This window comes from Lingula anatina, chromosome 4 (genome assembly GCF_051362555.1).
Source record: "Lingula anatina isolate TDL-2025a chromosome 4, LinAna3.0, whole genome shotgun sequence".
NCBI lineage: Eukaryota > Metazoa > Brachiopoda > Lingulata > Lingulida > Lingulidae > Lingula > Lingula anatina.
The window spans coordinates 15,595,606-15,614,565 of NC_141770.1; the positions used below are offsets into that span (position 1 = coordinate 15,595,606).

The 18,960-nt window shown below is 37.8% G+C and overlaps 1 protein-coding gene across 1 annotated transcript; it reads right to left on the reverse strand.

Moving 5' to 3' along the window:
* Positions 1-1,609: 1,609 nt before the first annotated feature.
* On the reverse strand, positions 1,610-16,300 carry LOC106165243 (Iroquois homeobox protein 5a). The gene is made up of 5 exons (XM_013543382.3): positions 15,876-16,300; positions 12,786-12,950; positions 9,187-9,323; positions 6,623-7,002; positions 1,610-3,022 (listed from the first exon to the last, which is right to left on the reverse strand). Exons 1-5 carry the CDS (start codon positions 15,984-15,986, stop codon positions 2,613-2,615), a joined length of 1,203 nt encoding a protein of 400 aa, XP_013398836.1. The 5' UTR covers positions 15,987-16,300; the 3' UTR covers positions 1,610-2,612.
* Between the last annotated feature and the right edge of the window lie 2,660 nt (positions 16,301-18,960).

The window sequence follows — 18,960 nt, forward strand, 5'->3', positions numbered from 1 at the left end:
GACTCTTAGTAAAAACCTGTCCAAGGCCAAAAGGGGTGATGTTCTGCGGGAACCTAGCCTTGTAACAGTGAAGGTTACGAGTGGCCCCGGCTGGAAGCCTTGCATGGGGCTGGAACAACCACGCCAATATGGCGAAGACCGTGACTAGTCATATTTGAAGGACCCCAGGTGAGAGAACCATGCCAGCAAGGCCGTTGACGTTCTGGCATTTTTAGTTTCGGTTGTTCGCTGTACTATGCCTATACAACTCTATCTCTGAGTTATGACCCTTAACGTTATATCTTGATATAACTATGAGGATTTACTTTGAACCTTCGTCATGTTTCCGTGAGACGACATTTCCTACACGGTGTCGAACCCGGGGCCACCCACCTCTCGGTGCGCGTTAGTAGAGAGATTGATCGCTCGTTAAGGGGTTATACCTGTTACTCTCATCATAGGTGAACATGCGGACCACCAGGGTATTTGTCATGTTCTCGCAGCTTTTTTTTTGCTGAATTTGTAACGCTTGTGCCTTGAGGTATTTATTTGTTTGCTTGTATGTTTCCGAATTGGAAGAAAACTAAGGCTGCCGCGCTGTACAAGCAGCTTGACCTTCTGGAACAATTATTCGACTTGGTGGAATTTGCTGTACACGCTCGTATTTTCACTGTCCAAATCACGCTTGTAATATTTTTTCATTTGTATATATTATTTTTGTTGCTTTCATAAAATCATCCTGATGCCGTTTTATTTCTCATATTTGAGATGGGAATGACGCTATTAAAACCAAATCGTGTTTTTTGTCAGTGCAATATTTTTTTTGTTTCTGTAAAAAAATTACATTGGGTTTCTGAAGACTATTAGTACATGTCTTTCTTCTTTTAAACCTCTGCGTTCTAAGTCAAGACATGACGGCAACTTTGCATATACCTCGATATTTAACACTTGCTTCAGAGCGTTCACCTGTTTTGTTTTTATTCAGTTTTTAAAGGGTGGACTATAATCGATAACATTAATTTTAACATTAACAAAAGCGAAAAAAAAAACTAAATTAATTTGATTAAACAGCGTTAATGTGTTTTATCTGTGCCTCAATATCTTTTGTATTCAGGTTTTTTTCGACGCTTTCAGCTGGTACTTCTTATACACTGGGGACTCGACAAAAAATAACTTACAACTAATGTACGTATAATTTTCACCTTAAACTGTGAAGCGACGACAACAGGACAAACTAATCATTTTTCTGGTGTCATGTTGTACGAAACATATTACAAACACTGTGTGTTACGACTTTGAACTCGAGAGCGAAGCGCTCTCGTGAGGCCATAAGAGACAAGGTGCATTAATCACAAATACTATTTGCTTTACTCTCGCAGGTACCTTGGGGTCTCCAAGGCCGCCTGATCTAAAAAGCAATTAATTTTTTTTAATTGTGTGATCATTTAAACAATTGTTGCATCAAAAAAGGATTAATTGCAGAAAAGATGGGCAGTTAGGTTCTATGACGGATGGGACTGGTGGTATTCACATAGATAATATTACTATTTTGCATGACTGATCAGCAGCCTTTTGTTTCCCGTCTCGTCATAATGGAAAATACTTCAAATTAACAACTAAGACTAATGGAGACCATCATTTATATCTTTTTTTTTTTTATTGGAGAGCTAAACATCATACCTTTCATAACTAATATAGTTTCTCTCGGAAATTAAACAAACATTGTTCTATTTGTTCTCTTGAAAAATACAGTTTACAATATTAATTAACTTGAAATACGATGGCAAAATTGAATGAAAAAAAAAGTCTTACTCACAAATTGAGAAATAAAAAACGATCATTACACACATGCATTCTTTGGTGTTACATTATTTACAAACGTTGGGCTTATAACAGAAACGCAGTATAAATTGGCGGATTCCTTTACCTGGTAGAAGTAAATCGATTGTTTAACCTTATCATATTATATAGCATTATCAAAAGAAGTTCTTACTTTTCAATTAAATCTTTAAAAAGGTTGACACCTCCTTAAAAATAAAAAATAAATAAGATGTGTATGTATATTTGCTATATATATATATGTGTGTGTAATCGCATTCTTAGTGTGTTGACATTTTGGTTTCTAACAAACGCTCTGAAATAGGAGAAATGAAGGCTCTAAGTGAAAACTTAAAGGGTTTCTAACTCGAATTTCTTTAAATATACTGCCTCGAATATGCACGCTCTACTTTTACCTTGTCAACTAGTTCATTACTTCCGGCGAAGAGCTACCTGTCTCTTCTTAATAGAGCTGTAAAACGTAACTTTCTTGCTCTCTCTCTCTCTCTCTCTCTCTCTCTCTCTCTCTGAGAGGTTTACGGCGAAATGAAAGCTTTTTTCTTCGCTGATTCTATGGTTTAAAGCAGCACAGATTCTAACGCTTCATCCGAGTCCACGCAATCTCATCAATCAAATTGATTGGTCGTCTGCAGTGCAAGCCCCCTCCATTTTATGGTTGAGGGCAGTATAGGGCCGCCTAGCCCATCCTGATTTTTATTTAGTGAATAAAAAAACAGGTTATCTGACTAGCACCACCTCGCGGAGGATCCTTGAAATTATAAGTAACAACTACCAGAGCACGTAGAAAATGGGTTTCACAGTTCCACTGCGCACGGTTTAACATCTGCGTTTAACGCTGTTGTGGTTGTGACCGCCTCTGATGGGTGAAGTTTAAAGATTTGGGCTTGTTTTGCCGGCGACGCTGACACATCTAAAGCTTTACAGTTCGATGTGGCTATATGTGCTATGGACCAAATTTTTGGTTTGGAAGAGGACGGTGACAATGGGTCCGCAAGTTCCATAACTTTATCTCTTCCGTAAAGTTCTTGTGGAAAAGCGCAGGCTGCTGGAGAGACGGAGTCTGTATGTCGGTTATGTTCATCTAAATCCCCCGTGCGGGGAAAGTCCAGTGAATTTTTCGCACAATCATCGTCACGTGATCTAGAAACTGTCGTCTGCGACAACTCTGGTGTTGAAAGCGTCGTCTTTACAGCTTTTAGTGAATCTGTTAACAAAAAACAAATAAAACAATTAAAAATTGCACATATATACATATATATACACTAATAAGAAAATTTAAAAATGAATGGTATTGGTCATAAGTCTGAAATGGATGGAAACGGGTTAAACCAATGTGTGCAATTTTGCCGTACGGTCCAAACCAAAATTTTTCCGTGAATGCTCACAGCCTCATCCTTCAACTGCTGTTGCAACCGGGAAACACGAACGGTCTCTACTGGTCAACTAAAATAAATTATCTCATTAACTTAAAATATAGCTATAAATCTAATATAAGGAGCAATGAACCTTAGGACTATTTTCCCCTTACCCTGTACCAGAGGCTCTTCTATTAAATTACAATTTAGTAACAGCTAGAAGGGCCACTGATAGAGAGTACTTTTCTCTAATTTAAATCAAATTCCACATTTTTCATGCCAACGAATCTTTTTCTCAAAGGTTTTTTAGTTCTTTGGTTTAGTGGTCCATCGGTTCGATGTCTGAAACTATAACATGATTGTGCGGCTCTTCGCTGGCATGGACTTCAATGACAGAAGCGGCAAAAAAGAACAAACAGAATAAATGAAATAGAAAATGAAATAATAAATATCCCCTTTTCTATCCGGTAAAGAGACCTCTATTCCTCTGATGTGCCCTTGACTCAGGTAGAAACCTGCGTTAATGTCATTAAATTGAAGTTATGGCTTAAAAGCAGCTCTATCGATTTATCCGTTGAAAGGTTAGAGTATTCTCAAATGAAATAAAAAATATTGCAGTTATTCAACCGTTGCCTTGTCCCTGATTCAAGATTTGGTCTGTGTGTTCAACATCTTAAGGGACGATATGTTTCCAGTATTAGTAACTTCAAGCTTTTAGACTAAAATGTGTAATATCAAGAGTGTACATTTTTGATAATATGGACTGATGCTTTCAAAAAGGTGTAAATTTGGCTGAGGAGATACCATCTTTATGAAAGTATAGCAATCTCAAAAACTCGCTACTATTTAGATAAGATGTTTGTCTGGAAGCATTTTTATCCGGGTGTTTGTAACTGCACTTTGCTGTAGTTCTTGTACCCATCGTCTAAGACTAACAGAAGATACATATACTCAAAATGAGAAATGTGCTTTACGGTTCAGGTATCGATATTATTACGCCCTGTTCGCCGTTATCTACACTAAATAACCTTTAATCTTTCTAGGAACATTTAAGATTTCCTTTTAATTTTCTTTTCCTGAAAATGATGTCCTTGGCGGTTCTACTATGGGACTGCTGTGAAGCAAGCTTTTAGAAACTAATCAATATTGACACCAATACGTTGTTTTCACACCACCACGCCTAATCCTTGACTTTCGTCCATTTCTTCTTTCTTTTTTTCTTTTCTTTGTCGTTTGCGGGAAACTGTGTTGCTTTTCTTGGAGGTTGCATTGTTTTTTATTGTTAACAGATTCTATAGGGATTTCTATCGAAGGCTTTGTTCACTACCCTCTTGAGGCCTTTTCTTTTTCTTTGTTGCGTCGAGCTTTCATTTCAGAGAAATACACGTGTTTCAACACAGCCCTTTTTTCTTGTTAAATCACAAACAAAAGATATTGTAAACTGAATATCTTTATTGTACAACTTTGCTTTTTTGCCCTTGCTTTGTTCATTTTCATCTTTATTTCTTCTAAAAAATGTAAAGATAGTTTCAACCGCCGCGCTTGTTGCTCTTCAACCAGTATATTCTTTGTTATCGTTTCTTCTTTTCCCTTGGATATTTGACTGGAGTTAAGATTACTTCCTCGCTGTTGCTATACGTAAGTTAACATATCGTAAAACACCGTTCTTGCTTCGATCATCTATTCTTAATTTTCGTTCCAAAAGGTGTTTTCCCGTCGAGTTTCGTTTTAATTGCTTACCTTCATTGTTTTTACGGGTCTGTATAATCAGGTCCATTTTTATTAATCATTCTAGATGCATAATTATGTTTGTTATTGCCATCAATCCCCCCCCCCCCCAAATTTCATTTCTACGCGTATGCTCCTACATGTATTTCCTTATTCTTTTTTCCAGAGTGTTTATCTTTTTCTCCTGAGAATTCTGTTTTTAGTTGAGTTACTTTCGGTCGCTGTGATACATATTTACCAATCATTTCCTGATGTGGGGTACGGACCACTCTCTCATCTACAGCCTGTTTATTTTTCTGTCCCTGTAATGTTTTGCACGTGGCTCGGGCCGGGAAAGCAGCGTTATAGTTGCCATATTTCTCAGCCTGTTTTTCTAACGTTTGAAACTTTTATTACTTTATACTCAAAAAGTATCCCATTGTTGGCTTAAGAGATTTATTGCGTGCCGCTAGAGGGGTATATGATTGTTAACGTACTCTTCAAGTTCAGTTTCCCCCGCAAAAGCAGGTGACTTTCGGCAAACGGTGGCCAACATATTAGCATTCTCCATGAGACTCCTCGGCGATATAATTAAATGCTTATCCATAATACCGGCCAGTCTTGTTCGTTCCTTTTCCCATGCCCATTATTTTATTGTCCCATCTCTCGCTGTCTCTTTCAGCAGCACTCACACTAAAAGGGGCTAATCTAAAGTGGGATCTAGATTGAGTACCAAATAACCGGACCTTCATAGATGGCTTTTCATGTTTCAGTGAATGAGTTTTGGTTCTTTAAGACTTATTTCATCATTCCCCGACGACTGAATGGTGAATATTTTTCTACAAAGAATGGGATTCATCTGTTGTATCTAAGCACAGTTCACTGCGGTTCATTACCTGACGACCCAGTCCCTTTATACTCGACGCAAAGTCGAAATTTGACTCGTTGTTTACCGCTAAACATGTCTAAGATATCTGTCAATAAAATGCATTTTCACAACTCCACTCTTTTAAATCTCATTACAGAACTCAAGGCTGTAAAAAAGCTTAGGTCGTCGCATATCCTTTCATGAAATTGACCCCGCTATTTAAATGCGTTTCACTCTGACGGATTAGGAAGGCGGGAGCGAGGCAGTTGCCATGGGGAAGAAAAACTGGTCGATGTCAGCTATAATAATTACCTCCGCGAAGCAACAATACTGAGTAAAAGTCAAACATGTCACTTTGTTATATCTAATTCACATTAACCATAAATGACTCAGCCAGACAGATTAATAAATAAAGGAAAGGGAAACTTTTCTTCGCAAAAGAACCTTTCTTTATCTCCAAACTTCGCACATGCTGAATACATTTGTGTAGCCTGGGGCAGGACTTAGGATAAGCACTCTTTGGCCATTTAACTTTGCTGAATACGAAAAGGAAAAAAGTATAATATTTTGAAATACTGTTTTGATCAAACACGTTCGTCAATCGACAAAGTGGGACCGGGAGAAATTGAAATAAAATGTTGCTAGTTCGATAAATGATTGTTTGATGGGTACAATAGAGCATGTATGTATTGTATAACACAGGATACGCCAAAATGAATTAGATGTAGGATATGCCAAAATAAACAAAAAATGTGTCCTTTGATGAAATGAAAAAAGTAAATAAAAAGGCGAAAATTATTATTCAAATAGAATGGTGTTCCATATCATAAGAAAATAAAATTATTTCAGTCAGGTGTTTGTAAATCATTCTTACCTTTTTCTGTATTTCCAAAAATTTCGGTCTCATCCACAGAACTGTTCGTGTCGTCATGATTGTCTACGTCAACATCCTCATCCATGTCGTCATCAATGACGTCACCATCACCATCAGCGTCGCCATCTTGTGAATTTGATCGATATTTCGGCTCCCATGTCATTTTGTTTTCTTTCTTCAGACGCCTTCTTGCATTGGCAAACCAAGTGGAGACTTGAGTCAGTGTCATACGCGACACGATGGCTAGCATGATCTTTTCGGCTTTGGTCGGGTATGGATTTTTTCTGTGCTCATGAAGCCATGCTTTAAGCGTCCGAGTGTTTTCTCGTGATACTGTGGTTTTGATGGGGCCCGTTGTACCGTATCCCTGCGCAGCGGCACTGGAATGAAAAACAGTCCACATTTCAATGTTCTGTATTCACTTACTTTAAGTGATAAAGTATAATTAAATAAATTTTAAAAAATGAAAAAAGTCGTTTCCTTTCAAATAAATTTCTAAACATTGAAATAGCACTATGTGATAAAAACAACTTAATGGACGACTTTATCAATTAATAATCATTTTACATCAATGATCATCACAAAAAATTATAGGTTATTTTATTGTTCGAAACATCACTCTACATCAGTAAGGCTAGAATGATATTCTTCGGAGATTTTCTTCCTCACCCACCTCACCATTCACACACAGAAGTCGGTGTAGGGAGGGGGGAAAATTATGAGATATTTTAAACATTTTTTTTTTTTTTTTTTTTTTTGCTGTACGATCTGGAACATTACTATCCGAGTTTTCAATGAATATCCACGTAAAAAATGTCAGCTACAGAGGGGAAAAGGGCATATCTTAAAGAATATATTTCAAAAACCTTGTCGGGGAAAATTATTCATCCGAGATCGCAGTTAAGATGCTCCTTAAATTCCCTGATGGCAGTTTATCGTGGTTTTTTCTCACCCCACTTAGCTCTGCCATCGCCTCTATTAACCCCGCCATAGAAGTCATGCCGATAATGATGATATTTTTCTCAGACCTGGATCTGGTGCGGCATCTATTCTGTCAGATTTACTGTTACACGTCAAATGAATTAATTGATAAATTATATCTTATCACATTCTCTGAGAATTGCCGAGTTGGGTGAGGTTTAGAAGTGGAGGTACGCGTATTTCTGTGGGCTAGGGCTTGTATTTTAAATCCCATTTGTGTGCTTCATTCTACTGTACTGCGTCGAAGCAGGAATCAGCAAATACAACATTTGACATTGAAAATATGACTCAGTATCAACTGACAGGTATGTACGAGGATGATGATCAAGCTATCAATTATATCTAGATCTTTGCCTGGTGGGTGAGATTCGATATTCAATAGCGATAATTCATCAACTCTGATTCAATGGCCGTTGGATGCTGAGGAGTTACATAATATATTTACAAAAAAAAAAAAAAAAAAAAAAAAAAAAGAAAAAGAAAAAAATGAAATGAAATGAAATTCAGTTGATAAAAATACACCTCAAACTTATCCTTGGTATCAATGAGTTATGCATAGGTCAGTAGACTATCAATTTCCCCTGGTATAACTCAGATATAGTGTAAAAAAAAAAACAAGATTTGCTGTCAAGGCCCATACGTGCTAGGGAATTAATTAATTACTGCTTTTTACTCGGCCGCCTGACTTGTTAGGTGTGAGAGGTTGGACGAGATAATGATTTAGTATCAAAATCCCAAGCTGGAGACTCCATGCGGCAATTCAATTAACTTGGCTCAGTTTTCGCGGCCCGTGACACAGGAGGAAGTTATGGCAGAGCACGGGTTTGGAAGTGATGATAGCGGAAACAAAGGCGTGGCCGTATCTGATGGTCATGGCGCCGTGCCTTCTCTTCTCCCGATGACGCGGACCGGCCCCTCACAGCGGGGTCCGACTGGCCCCCGTGTCACCAAATTATAGAGACAATATCAGGAGATGCTCCAACATGGAGGCGAGGCCAATTTCACATAATGGCAGGTCGTTAAGCTTTTGTAAAGTTAATTGGCTAATAGCCTGGTTAACTGGTAATGCACAAATGGAGCATGATTTTACGATAAAGTCGACGAGACTCGCTGAAATTACATACGACTAGATTTTGAATTGTTTAGGGGCAGACAGATTCTTTATTTTACGGCTATTAGAAATTTCTCACAATTTCACGGATCAAGATCTTATGGCATTTCACTGCAGTAGCAAAGCAGGGCAATTTTCATGAATCTGAGATGTCGTTCTAAATTGTTGTTTAGTGGGACATGAAAATAGTACAATTTGTTCGGAGTCCGTAATGAGCGATAAAATAAGGAGACGGTGAAGAGTCTAACACCGTGTGAAAAATTCGAGTCCAAATACTTTTCTTTCCATGTTAACCGCCCTCACAAAAAAGATACGCTAAAAAGATACACACTGTTGATAACAATAATGAATGAAAAAATGAAAAAAGACAAACTAAGGCTTTTTACCTGTTGTTGAAAATAAACTATCTCGAAATTTCTCGAACTGACATTTAATGTCGTAATCCCAGTACAATCACCATGTTAATACTTACCCAGAGGCGTATGGTGACGCCGCGTACCCATTGAAGGCAGCGGCTGTCGTCTGCCCGTACAAACTGGGGTACCATAGACGGGAATTCATGCCACCCCATGTACTGGAGGGATCGGCCTTGTCCTTGGGCTCCGTGTGCTGAGACAGAAAAAATAGTTACATCAATTTTCAATTTATCTCTTGAGAAAATTATTGATTTGATTGTCCACTTTTATTTAACAAAACCTCCTTTATATACCTAAATGTTTTATTATTATTTTTACTCTACTGCGAATAAAATCTCTACATCTTAATTGTGCCTTTGTCTTTATTAAAAAAAACTTCAAGTTATTATTTCCCTTAAAAAATCTGTTATTTGCAATTTATATTAAAACCATATCTAGGCCTATAAATCTCATGGTTATGCCACCGATTATCGATAGATTTCAAATCGTATTATCGCCGTTCATTGTGAGTCAAAAGATATTTTTTAATCTTATATATCTGTTGTGCAATTGCAATCCTATATCTGCTATAATTCTGGATGAGTTTCAAACATTGATCTGCACTATTTGATACAGGGAAGCTTTTTCTCTTATCTTTTATTTCATTTTAATCAACAAGAACATTAAAACTGGGTTTTATATTTAACTGGTTTTTTCTGCATATATGAATCTTTAATGGAAACCACTCAACTATCATTGTTTTTGTAATTTGATATGTTTACTATTCCTCATCACATTGTTATTCTCTATAACCGAGCATAAAAGAGACGGCACAATTTAAGTTATTAATCAAATATTGTTAAAACGCTTCTAGTCAGTTCTTCAAATATCACTTAATTTAACATTTTGTAATTTCTCTGGCTTGTCCTTCTCAATATGATGAAAGTTGAGTAACGTTTATACAATTTAATTATTCTATATTATTTGAAATTGTCTTTATTTTTAATATCTTTAAGAATTTCACTCTTCATCCACTGTCTTTATATAGAAAAGTTGCCTTAATTATATCGTTTAACATTCGAAGTTTAGAGAAGAAATTAAAATATACCTTTTAAAGCAAACTTTCATTACTTTGGAAATAATTATCAGTGAGTGTGCAATCTGATATCACGATAATTCTTCATCTCAGCGATTTGTCTGAATCCTAAATTTCACTCCTCCTTAATACAGGTATCATTTTACTTTATTTGCTGACCCGTTTAGGATTATGTTCTTTCGGTTACAAAATCTATCCCGCAATTTGCTTGATAGCGTTAATTTTTCTTTTCTAATGTAACGATTTTGATCGACGTCAATTCGGCATAATGTACACGTCAAGATCACTGTCAATGATAGTCGGACTCGACTGAACGCTGAGCTGTTTCTAACAAAGCCCAAAGCGTCCCAACTGTTTTATTCTCAACGCAATCCATGAATATTCCTTGTTCTTGCATTTGATTATCTTGACCTGCGGGTGAAAGTCGGCGCATCGTTCTTTCCAAATAACATAAATAATCTAATTTCCGATAAATCTCCCAAGTCATTTAACCTAAAAATATGCTGCAATGATACGGTAATAATGTTAGTGATGAGGACTCTGGAGTTATAACGGTTGTCCATAGTTCGTGAAAGGGCGCGTAGGACGCTCTGTCGCTTTATCGATTCCTCTTTACAGGTCGTAATATAGTCAATACGTACACGCTGCACGCTGCCTGGGATCAAGTCAAATCTTCACACATAACTTTCAATCAATGGAACAATCTAAGGCCGACACAGAGCGAAACCCCTGGAAAGTCGCTATTGAATTAGATGGCAAAAAAACCGTGGCTTTCTACTACGAACACTATTTGATTGGATTGATCGAATTATCGTGTCTTTGAGTAAAATGTTTTACAATCTCTTAAGAAAAAGAGGGATGTTTATTTATGACGGTTTTGAAAATCTTCTTATTTATAAATTCTTTGTTTATTGCTGTTCGGTATTTTTTTCTTAGCATCGTGAGCTAACATCTTCCTGTCAAGCATACAGAACTTTTGATGATGCTCATTATTTATGGATGGCAACATTACAAGAAAACTTGAAGTTCGAAAAGCTTAGCTTGTCATACCAGTATGGCAGGATAACAACAATGATAATAAAACCAAAAAATACCATGAAATTTTAAGTCAATCATAAAAGAAAATGATCCATTATGCTTTGTCAATATTGTAAACCAAGTAAAACTTTGGTTAAGTGGCACGCTAAACATTATTATGGTTTTCAAATAATTCAATTTTTTTCCTAACAAAAGACTAACGTCCAAAATCATAAGAGACCAATAGGCAAAAAAGTAGTAACCTACAAGAAAACACTTCATGGAAGGAGTATACAGTTTCAGTAGTGTGAATCGCCGTAGGTAAACAGGCAGATTTCCCTGTCATGAAGTGACATTTTACAGACTATCCTCACGCCATCGCCACTGGTGCTGTGTCCCTTACACATGACAATAGCTGTTCGGCGACAGCAAGGCACAAAACATTGACCTAATAATCACAAAGAATTTTACAACAAAATCTAAGGTTTTTCTACTTTAGGCCTTCCCCTTCCTACATCAACCGCCAACTTTATTTTATGTCAGTTTAACTGAACCTCTGGCATCCTGCCTGATGAGGGTGTTAGAAATTATTTGATTTTTAAAAATTTGATTAATTCTTATACACTTAGCAATGTTTGCATTGAACATTTAAACAACAATCACTTGAAGTAAAATTAAATAATCTTAAAGAGCTTTTTTTCTTTTTTCTTTTGGGGCCCATGTAAACGGTAAAATATTTTCATTATTGAGGTTCTTTTGCACTGTCAAGTTCTTTTACATTCAATTTCCATTAGGTCACAAATACAGTATTACTAGGATAAATTTTACTTGTGTTAAGAAGCCTCGATTGTGGTAACATCAACGACTTAAAATGCCTTGAAATATCATTAAAAATCTGATTTATTTAAGTTTTCCGAAAAGTTGTATCAAATAGTATTTCGTGTGCCTCCAAATTTAAACTGATCGAAACTGCTAGCAGTGTGGTATATATCTGGTATATTACAAAGGTGAAATTAATACAATTTATTTTCCATTCAAAGTACTTCATGTAATGCGCTGTAACATATTGTAATAATCCTGCGTGCAACATATTTCAGAAAATTAATTGTTAACCTTGCCGAGTTGTTCTTGTCCAATTATGTAATTATAAACTTGTCTGAGTTGACATTCAACTGACAAAACATGACTAATTACAATTCGGCTAACAAAGTGTGAGGAAAAGTATATCAAAATGGAGATGGTCGAACATAATCTCATATATACTCAAACACAGACCCAAATTGCACTAACTGAATCAAAGGGTGACCTGCATCTTTTAAGGAAAATCATTTTCGATTATTCACATATTATTCACGGACGATTTTTTTCAGGACGACGACACTGGAAATAGCAAAACAATTTCAAATTTCTGATGATAATTATGAATAACTCTAACACTGAAACATACATTTAGCATCTGACCAACGTTGCGGTCTCTTACCTTTTCACTAGGTAAATGACCTCTACGTCTTTTGGGGATAATTAAAAAAAATTCAAAAGAGAGAAATAATACATTCGACTTACCAGAGAGTTGTACATAGCTGCCGGGTCGTATATTAGGTTCATTCCTGGGTTAGATCCCCCGAGAAACGCCGGAGCGTAATAAGGGTACATGGACATTGCGGAGGGTTGGCACGTTGAAGTCCCTGGCACGGACGGTTTGGGAGTGACCAACGTCGGGGATCCCATCTGAAACGACGTGGAAATTCATAATTTCATTGTAACAAGATTGTATTTCATCATGGTTTTAATTAGCTCATTGGTATTTTAATAATGTAGACAGGAATACCCATTTTATACTAATATTTCATGATTGCTTAATATAAATATATTTCGTAAAACGGTGTTCAGAGACTTCTGGGTATACTTTCATCAAAACTATTGTAGAATTTCACATATTATATTTTATCTAAAATGTGCAAGACGCATGGAGGATATTATTATCTTTTCTTTATCTGTATTTTTTGGATTTTCAAATATGTTTTAATTCAAATGATAACTGTGTATTAAAGAACTTATTATCTATTGTCTTTTACTGCTCTTTCAATATTGGTTGTTTATAAATACTGATGACGAATAACGGAAAATAACAACTGTGATACAATGGTGTAAAGGGCACAAATTTTAACCTAAGAATTAACTCTAACAATTAACCAGTCCTTTGTAACAGCTGCCAACTCCTCGAATTCACGCACAGAGAGAAAATATTTTTCTGGCACATTAAGACCAATGATCAGCAAACAAAGGGCGCACCGGCTGCCTGTTAAAAGGCTCCGTTGACTTCCATATAAATCCCATAGTACACAAAATAAGCCTGATCTCATGCTTTTAACGCGAAATGTCTGAGTAATGCCATTTTTACAAACGCCATTGAAAGCGCTGGTCTGTACTTTCTACTGAACACATGGGATCTAAAGCAGGCTTGGTTTGTATATCTTCTTAAGGATGTATTCCACGTGCACCTCAATTTTAAATAAAGCCTCTCTCAATACCACAAGTTACACTTAAAAGAGCTGCGTTTACTAGAAGTCTGAACACACGCGGGTTTGTTTATTCACCAAGGGGCTGAGAGTTTTATGTTGAATAATGGCTCTATATTAGGGTTATTAGGCCTATGTGATGAAAAGTCAAACATTCGGTGTTAAAACCGACCCTTCAAGTGTTCTAACTTCATAATAAAGCTTAGCCCCCTGCCGTGTTGCGTGCTCACTTCTCTTCTATCCCACATGTAAATATAAATAATACACACTGTTCCTTAAAGAGGTCTCTTTTGATGCTATATTTCACTTATCACCTATTTTCCACCCCACAAGTAAACATAAATATTACATACTGTCCCTTAAGTGGCTTGTTTGTCGCTGAAAAATAGCAGCGGGTTTATTTCAATTATCCCACTATTGTCCCTCGCCTTCCTCTCATAGTCAACGGAAAGGTCAGGCACTGTGCGCTTTCCACTTCTTGGTAATTTCATCAATTCTTTATTTTCGCTTCTTCCATGACTCGGTAAATTTCGGTTCCAGCAGACGACACTTGAAATAATGAATTGCACCACCGCAATCATGCTCTATTTTTATAAACAATATTAAAGGTTATTCTGATAGAGGTGAGGTGTCAATTGTTCCTCCCTAAATTACGATTAGGGTTGCGATTAAATCGGGACGGTCTCTGCCTATCACTTTATCTATATCATCAGCAATAGAACGCAAAATGTAACACGTTCTCTAAATTGTTGATCTAAAGGCTATCGCGAAATTAATCAGTAAATAAGGTAGTCATCGCGAAAAATTTCACATCAACTGCCTCGCCTTTCCGCGTCGCGGGCCTCGTCAGTCACTCACCCGTGGACTCATTTAACAACCCATAATATACTAAAGATTGTATTTATATTAACAAAGCCGTCATTGCCGCCATCCCTTATTCTAATACAATTTATTTATTTGATAAGGTACTTTGTCCGTGTCGTAGGTCGACATTTTTGACCGGGTTAATAAATTACAGGTTAGCTGGAGATATTAAAGTGTCATTACTATTATCCGCGTGAGGGATCACTCCTCTCTCTCCCACTTATCAGAGCGGGGCCGTGCTTGGCTTGACCTCTCACCGCCGTGTTTTTCGCAACGGGGATGTCTCTAGTTAATAGCAGTCTTGTTAAAGAAAACTTGCCGGATATTACTATGCCGTAATAACCTCTACAGCAGTGGACCCAGTTTGTATGCATTTTAATGAAAATCTCTCTTGGGTTTAAGTTTCTTACACAGAAGTAGCGCTTCTTTTACACAAAGAAGACTTATCCGACAAGATGGTGTTTCACCGGTTGGCATTCAAATACCTGATATTAATTTGTCCAATAACAACCAATTTCATGTGGGTCCTACAAAGATTGAACTATCTGAAATATGAATTTACCTGTCAAATTTCAAAGATTAAAGCCGCAATAATATGGAAGTAGGCTACTAGAGAAAGGCTAGCACGCTATGAGGCTGACGCGATGATCTTCATCTGCCAGGCAGAACTTTAAGAAACTAGAAATAAACTTTAAAGCATCTAGAAAATTTTCATGAATTCCCTTGTCTTTATCATTTTGATAACAGCTCTTCCCTGCTGATAATCGTGTCCTTGTTCTGAGGTTTGTTCACGGGCCGTCGGGTTACGGGGTTATGGTAATCGTCCTCATATCTGTTTTCTCTGCCAAGCTGTGGCTTTTTATTCGAGAATAAATCACGTAACTTACACTATCAAAACAACAAGGATGAGTCAAAATTCCGTGACTGTTGTCAATTAACGTTCCATTTCTATTTTTACCACCTGTGAATGACAATCTTAAGCTCCGATTAACAGTCGAATCTACGTGACAGAGGTGCATATAGAATTTCATTTTTAAAAGGATCAAATATGCGTTTGTAACCAAGCCCACGGCTATCTTCCCCTCCCCTCTGTCTCTTTCTCTTTGTGACAGTTGCCTTCTCTCATATCTACTTTGATAGAGATAATGATTGCAGAGGCTGGATAAACAATCCGTAACCTTCGGTTTTCTACTTGACGTAAAGTAAACTGCTTGCTTGCCAACGTCACCGAGGGCACCCCCTCCCGAGAAAAGTCATGTCGTTTACTCACCTTGTGTCCCGCCGTGGGGGAGACTCCTTTATCCACGGGGGTGGTGGGAGTCGACCACGGAATCCCGTAGGAATATCCGGCGAGAGAGGCAGCCGTGGGGTTGGACATCATATTTATTCAAGATCTGTTCCTACGATCAGTCAAGATGTAGAGCTACGTAATATCCAAGAACAACAGAAAGCAACAGTCCCGTAGTAATGCCAGGCGCATGCAATGACGGCCACCTCGAAGATAAAATTTGACAGTCCCTCCGTGCTCAGGTCGCTTCTGGTCACTTGGAGAGAGACCCCCAGTGTCCGCCTGACTAGCTCGTGGTTTATGCTTCTGTAGTTTGTAGGACCTCGGGGTTTTACAGACCTGATGCCTTTTGGCCCCGAACGTTTGGTGGAAACTAAAAATACTGTTTGTGTATGAAAATCAGCTCTCCAGTCAGCCAATCACACGCTGAGGTTATGGGGATAAAAAAAGCAAAAGCGGCTGAGAGTTAATACGCTATTGGCTCACCCGTAAGTCCCGCCTCCTTGTCAATTACATCTTTGGTACCGCCCTCCCAGTAAGCCACGCCTCCTGCGGAAGATACGCCTTGCGCCACGCTTTACATGAGTTGTCACAACAAATATCCTCGACTTGCAGATTGATATACCTAAGAAGAGGAATGCTGAAAAACATCCAATTGACACATCTTTTTTTCCAAAGGAAAAAAGGATATTTAAGATATGTTTGCATTGTGTCGCCACCTTTTGCTGAAAAAGAAAACAAAATGAGCGATAACCTGCAAAACCATTTCAATCAAACATTCATAATCTTGAGTCTCTAGGTAATTTTACTTAAACAATCTGACCTTTTTCCAAGAGTCAATTAATCGACACATCTTGTTTTTAATGTGAGATAGTATTTCTGAGTGTTGTTCCGGGCACTGAAATCGGTTACTCTTAACATACTTGTATTAACATTAATTTCATCGTGATATCGCGAAACGAACGCCTACTCAATCATTCATTTTGTCCATGAATCTCTCTGGTTTTTAAAAGTTATACTCTTTCTTATGAAATGATATGCAGATAAATGACTGACTAAATATGCCTGAGTAATATAAAGTCAGAATTACTGGTCAGAAATACACTTTCAGAACAGTTTGTTGACCCCTTTTCTTCTATATTCATGAATTTTAATATCCGGAAAGGGGCAAATATCATTCGGTCAGGTTTTAATATTCACATAATATTTAACTAGTGGTGATAACGTTTTTAATATGCTGTTGTTTTTATTCTCTAAAGATGACGTTGCGTTTGCCGTTTACTAAGTTTCAAACAGAATGACTGAATATGAGAGCTTCATATCAGTTGAGAGATCGGGTATGAAATTTAGTAAGACGCAAATTGAAGAAAATTACGAAATGCTCAGAGAAGATGATAACGACAGAAGAATGTCTAAAAATAAAGAAGTAATAATACAGATGTGTGTCCAGGAAACAGTTAGATCAGTTATAATTCGGTGGTAGGGCTGGCGGTATCCGTTCCTCGTGATGAGGAGAGGATATTTGGAGCATGTAATCGCTAGAGCAGGAAAGACACTTGTCGCATTGAATAATTATTGAGAAATTGCGCCTCATTACGCGTCGAATGGAAAAGAAAGATCACGCTGGTAGGTGGGTTTAGAATGCATTCGGACAAGAATAAAGTTAAACTGGTTCACGACTTAAATGCGTTTTAGAACCATTAAATTTATTAATCGAGGTGCAGTTTTCATATTCTGCATTCCGCACAGGGAGACGTCTCAGCGCCTCTGACGAAAAAATCCCGTTGACTGAATTTGGATGTCCGGTAAAGCGATTTTAACACGAAACAGTAATGGCTCCAAACTAGTCTGATCGCTCCATTTAACTACTACTTCTGTTCCTTAGATAAACTGACTTGTCGGCCCAGTCCTCGGCATGTCGTAACACCTGTCAAGCCTTTTGGCGACATCCCACGCACAAAACTGGACAAAGTTTCGGTAATGAAACAGGGCGGGGGGGGTGGGGGGGGGGTGGGGTTCTAGAAAGCATTCGGTGGAAATTAAGAAAGTTAAATGTCGGTTACAAAAATCTCAGAGACCGTCTGCCCGTGAGCTTAATAATAATAAAATAATAGTGGGGTAGGGTGACAATTATGGAAAAGGTTTTTTTTTACACAGACTTGGTCAGGAATGAGAGAGAGGAAAACTGATAATCACAGATTTCTCAGTCAACTTACAACTCCGAAACAAAAGGTCCTGAGGTGTGACAAAATCTTCTAAGGAGTTTCAGAGTCTAGAGAGAGAGAGAGAGAGAGAGAGAGAGAGAGAGAAGACAGCGTCAATTACAATTGAAAATTCACGAAAAGAATTGCGTCAAAATAAAAACGTAAAATATTATTTTGTTTGATATTATTCACAAACAATCACTGTACAATATAAGGCATATTCATAGTTCTAAAATTTATCATTCGACATAAAATAGTGTTGAGCATTTATTTATTTATTTATTTATTGACACGCGCATGCTTGCTGGGAAAATTCTAAGATGGTGGGAGGGAAGCAGGCATAAAATTGCCCGGCGGGCGGCGTGTGTCAGTTTGGAGTCCGTATCGTTGAAGCCCAAGACCAGAGGAACCCACCCCGGCGGCTGTCGCTCCTCGTACTAGCTCGATCGGTTTCATGGATAGTTATAAAGTTATTATCCCAGTGAGAACAGTTAACGGCTCTATAGACTCGAGTCGGATTAATTGCACTCGATCACAATGGTCAATTTTCCCAGTAAAGAAAAGGCCAGTGACCTGGTCAGTGACAGATGGTAGTGGACAATATGGGATGGACAATTGGTGGCATATTGATTTGGGATCAAGTGGGCGTGTGTCTCAGGAGCGATTTTAACACCAGGGTCCGCGTCTCCGTCCCATCCCCGTCCATTAAGGGGAGACGCCGGGATTAACGTCGTCACGTCACATTTTTCTGACGCAGATATTTAAAGTGAACGTGTGGGGGTGACGCGCGAAGTAACTGAAGGAATATAATATCGATAGACACGGGCGCCATGATAATATACAAATTGCATTTCGATTGCATG

Bases quoted from the DNA above. Each gene is read 5' to 3' on its own strand.
- LOC106165243 (XM_013543382.3), bottom strand. From the start codon at position 15,986: ATGATGTCCAACCCCACGGCTGCCTCTCTCGCCGGATATTCCTACGGG. The intron at 7,003-9,186 runs GTAAGTATTAAC...TTTTCATTCCAG, and splicing joins GCGTCACCATACGCCTCTGG to TGCCGCTGCGCAGGGATACG. The intron at 3,023-6,622 runs GTAAGAATGATT...TTTTGTTAACAG, and splicing joins TTTTGGAAATACAGAAAAAG to ATTCACTAAAAGCTGTAAAG.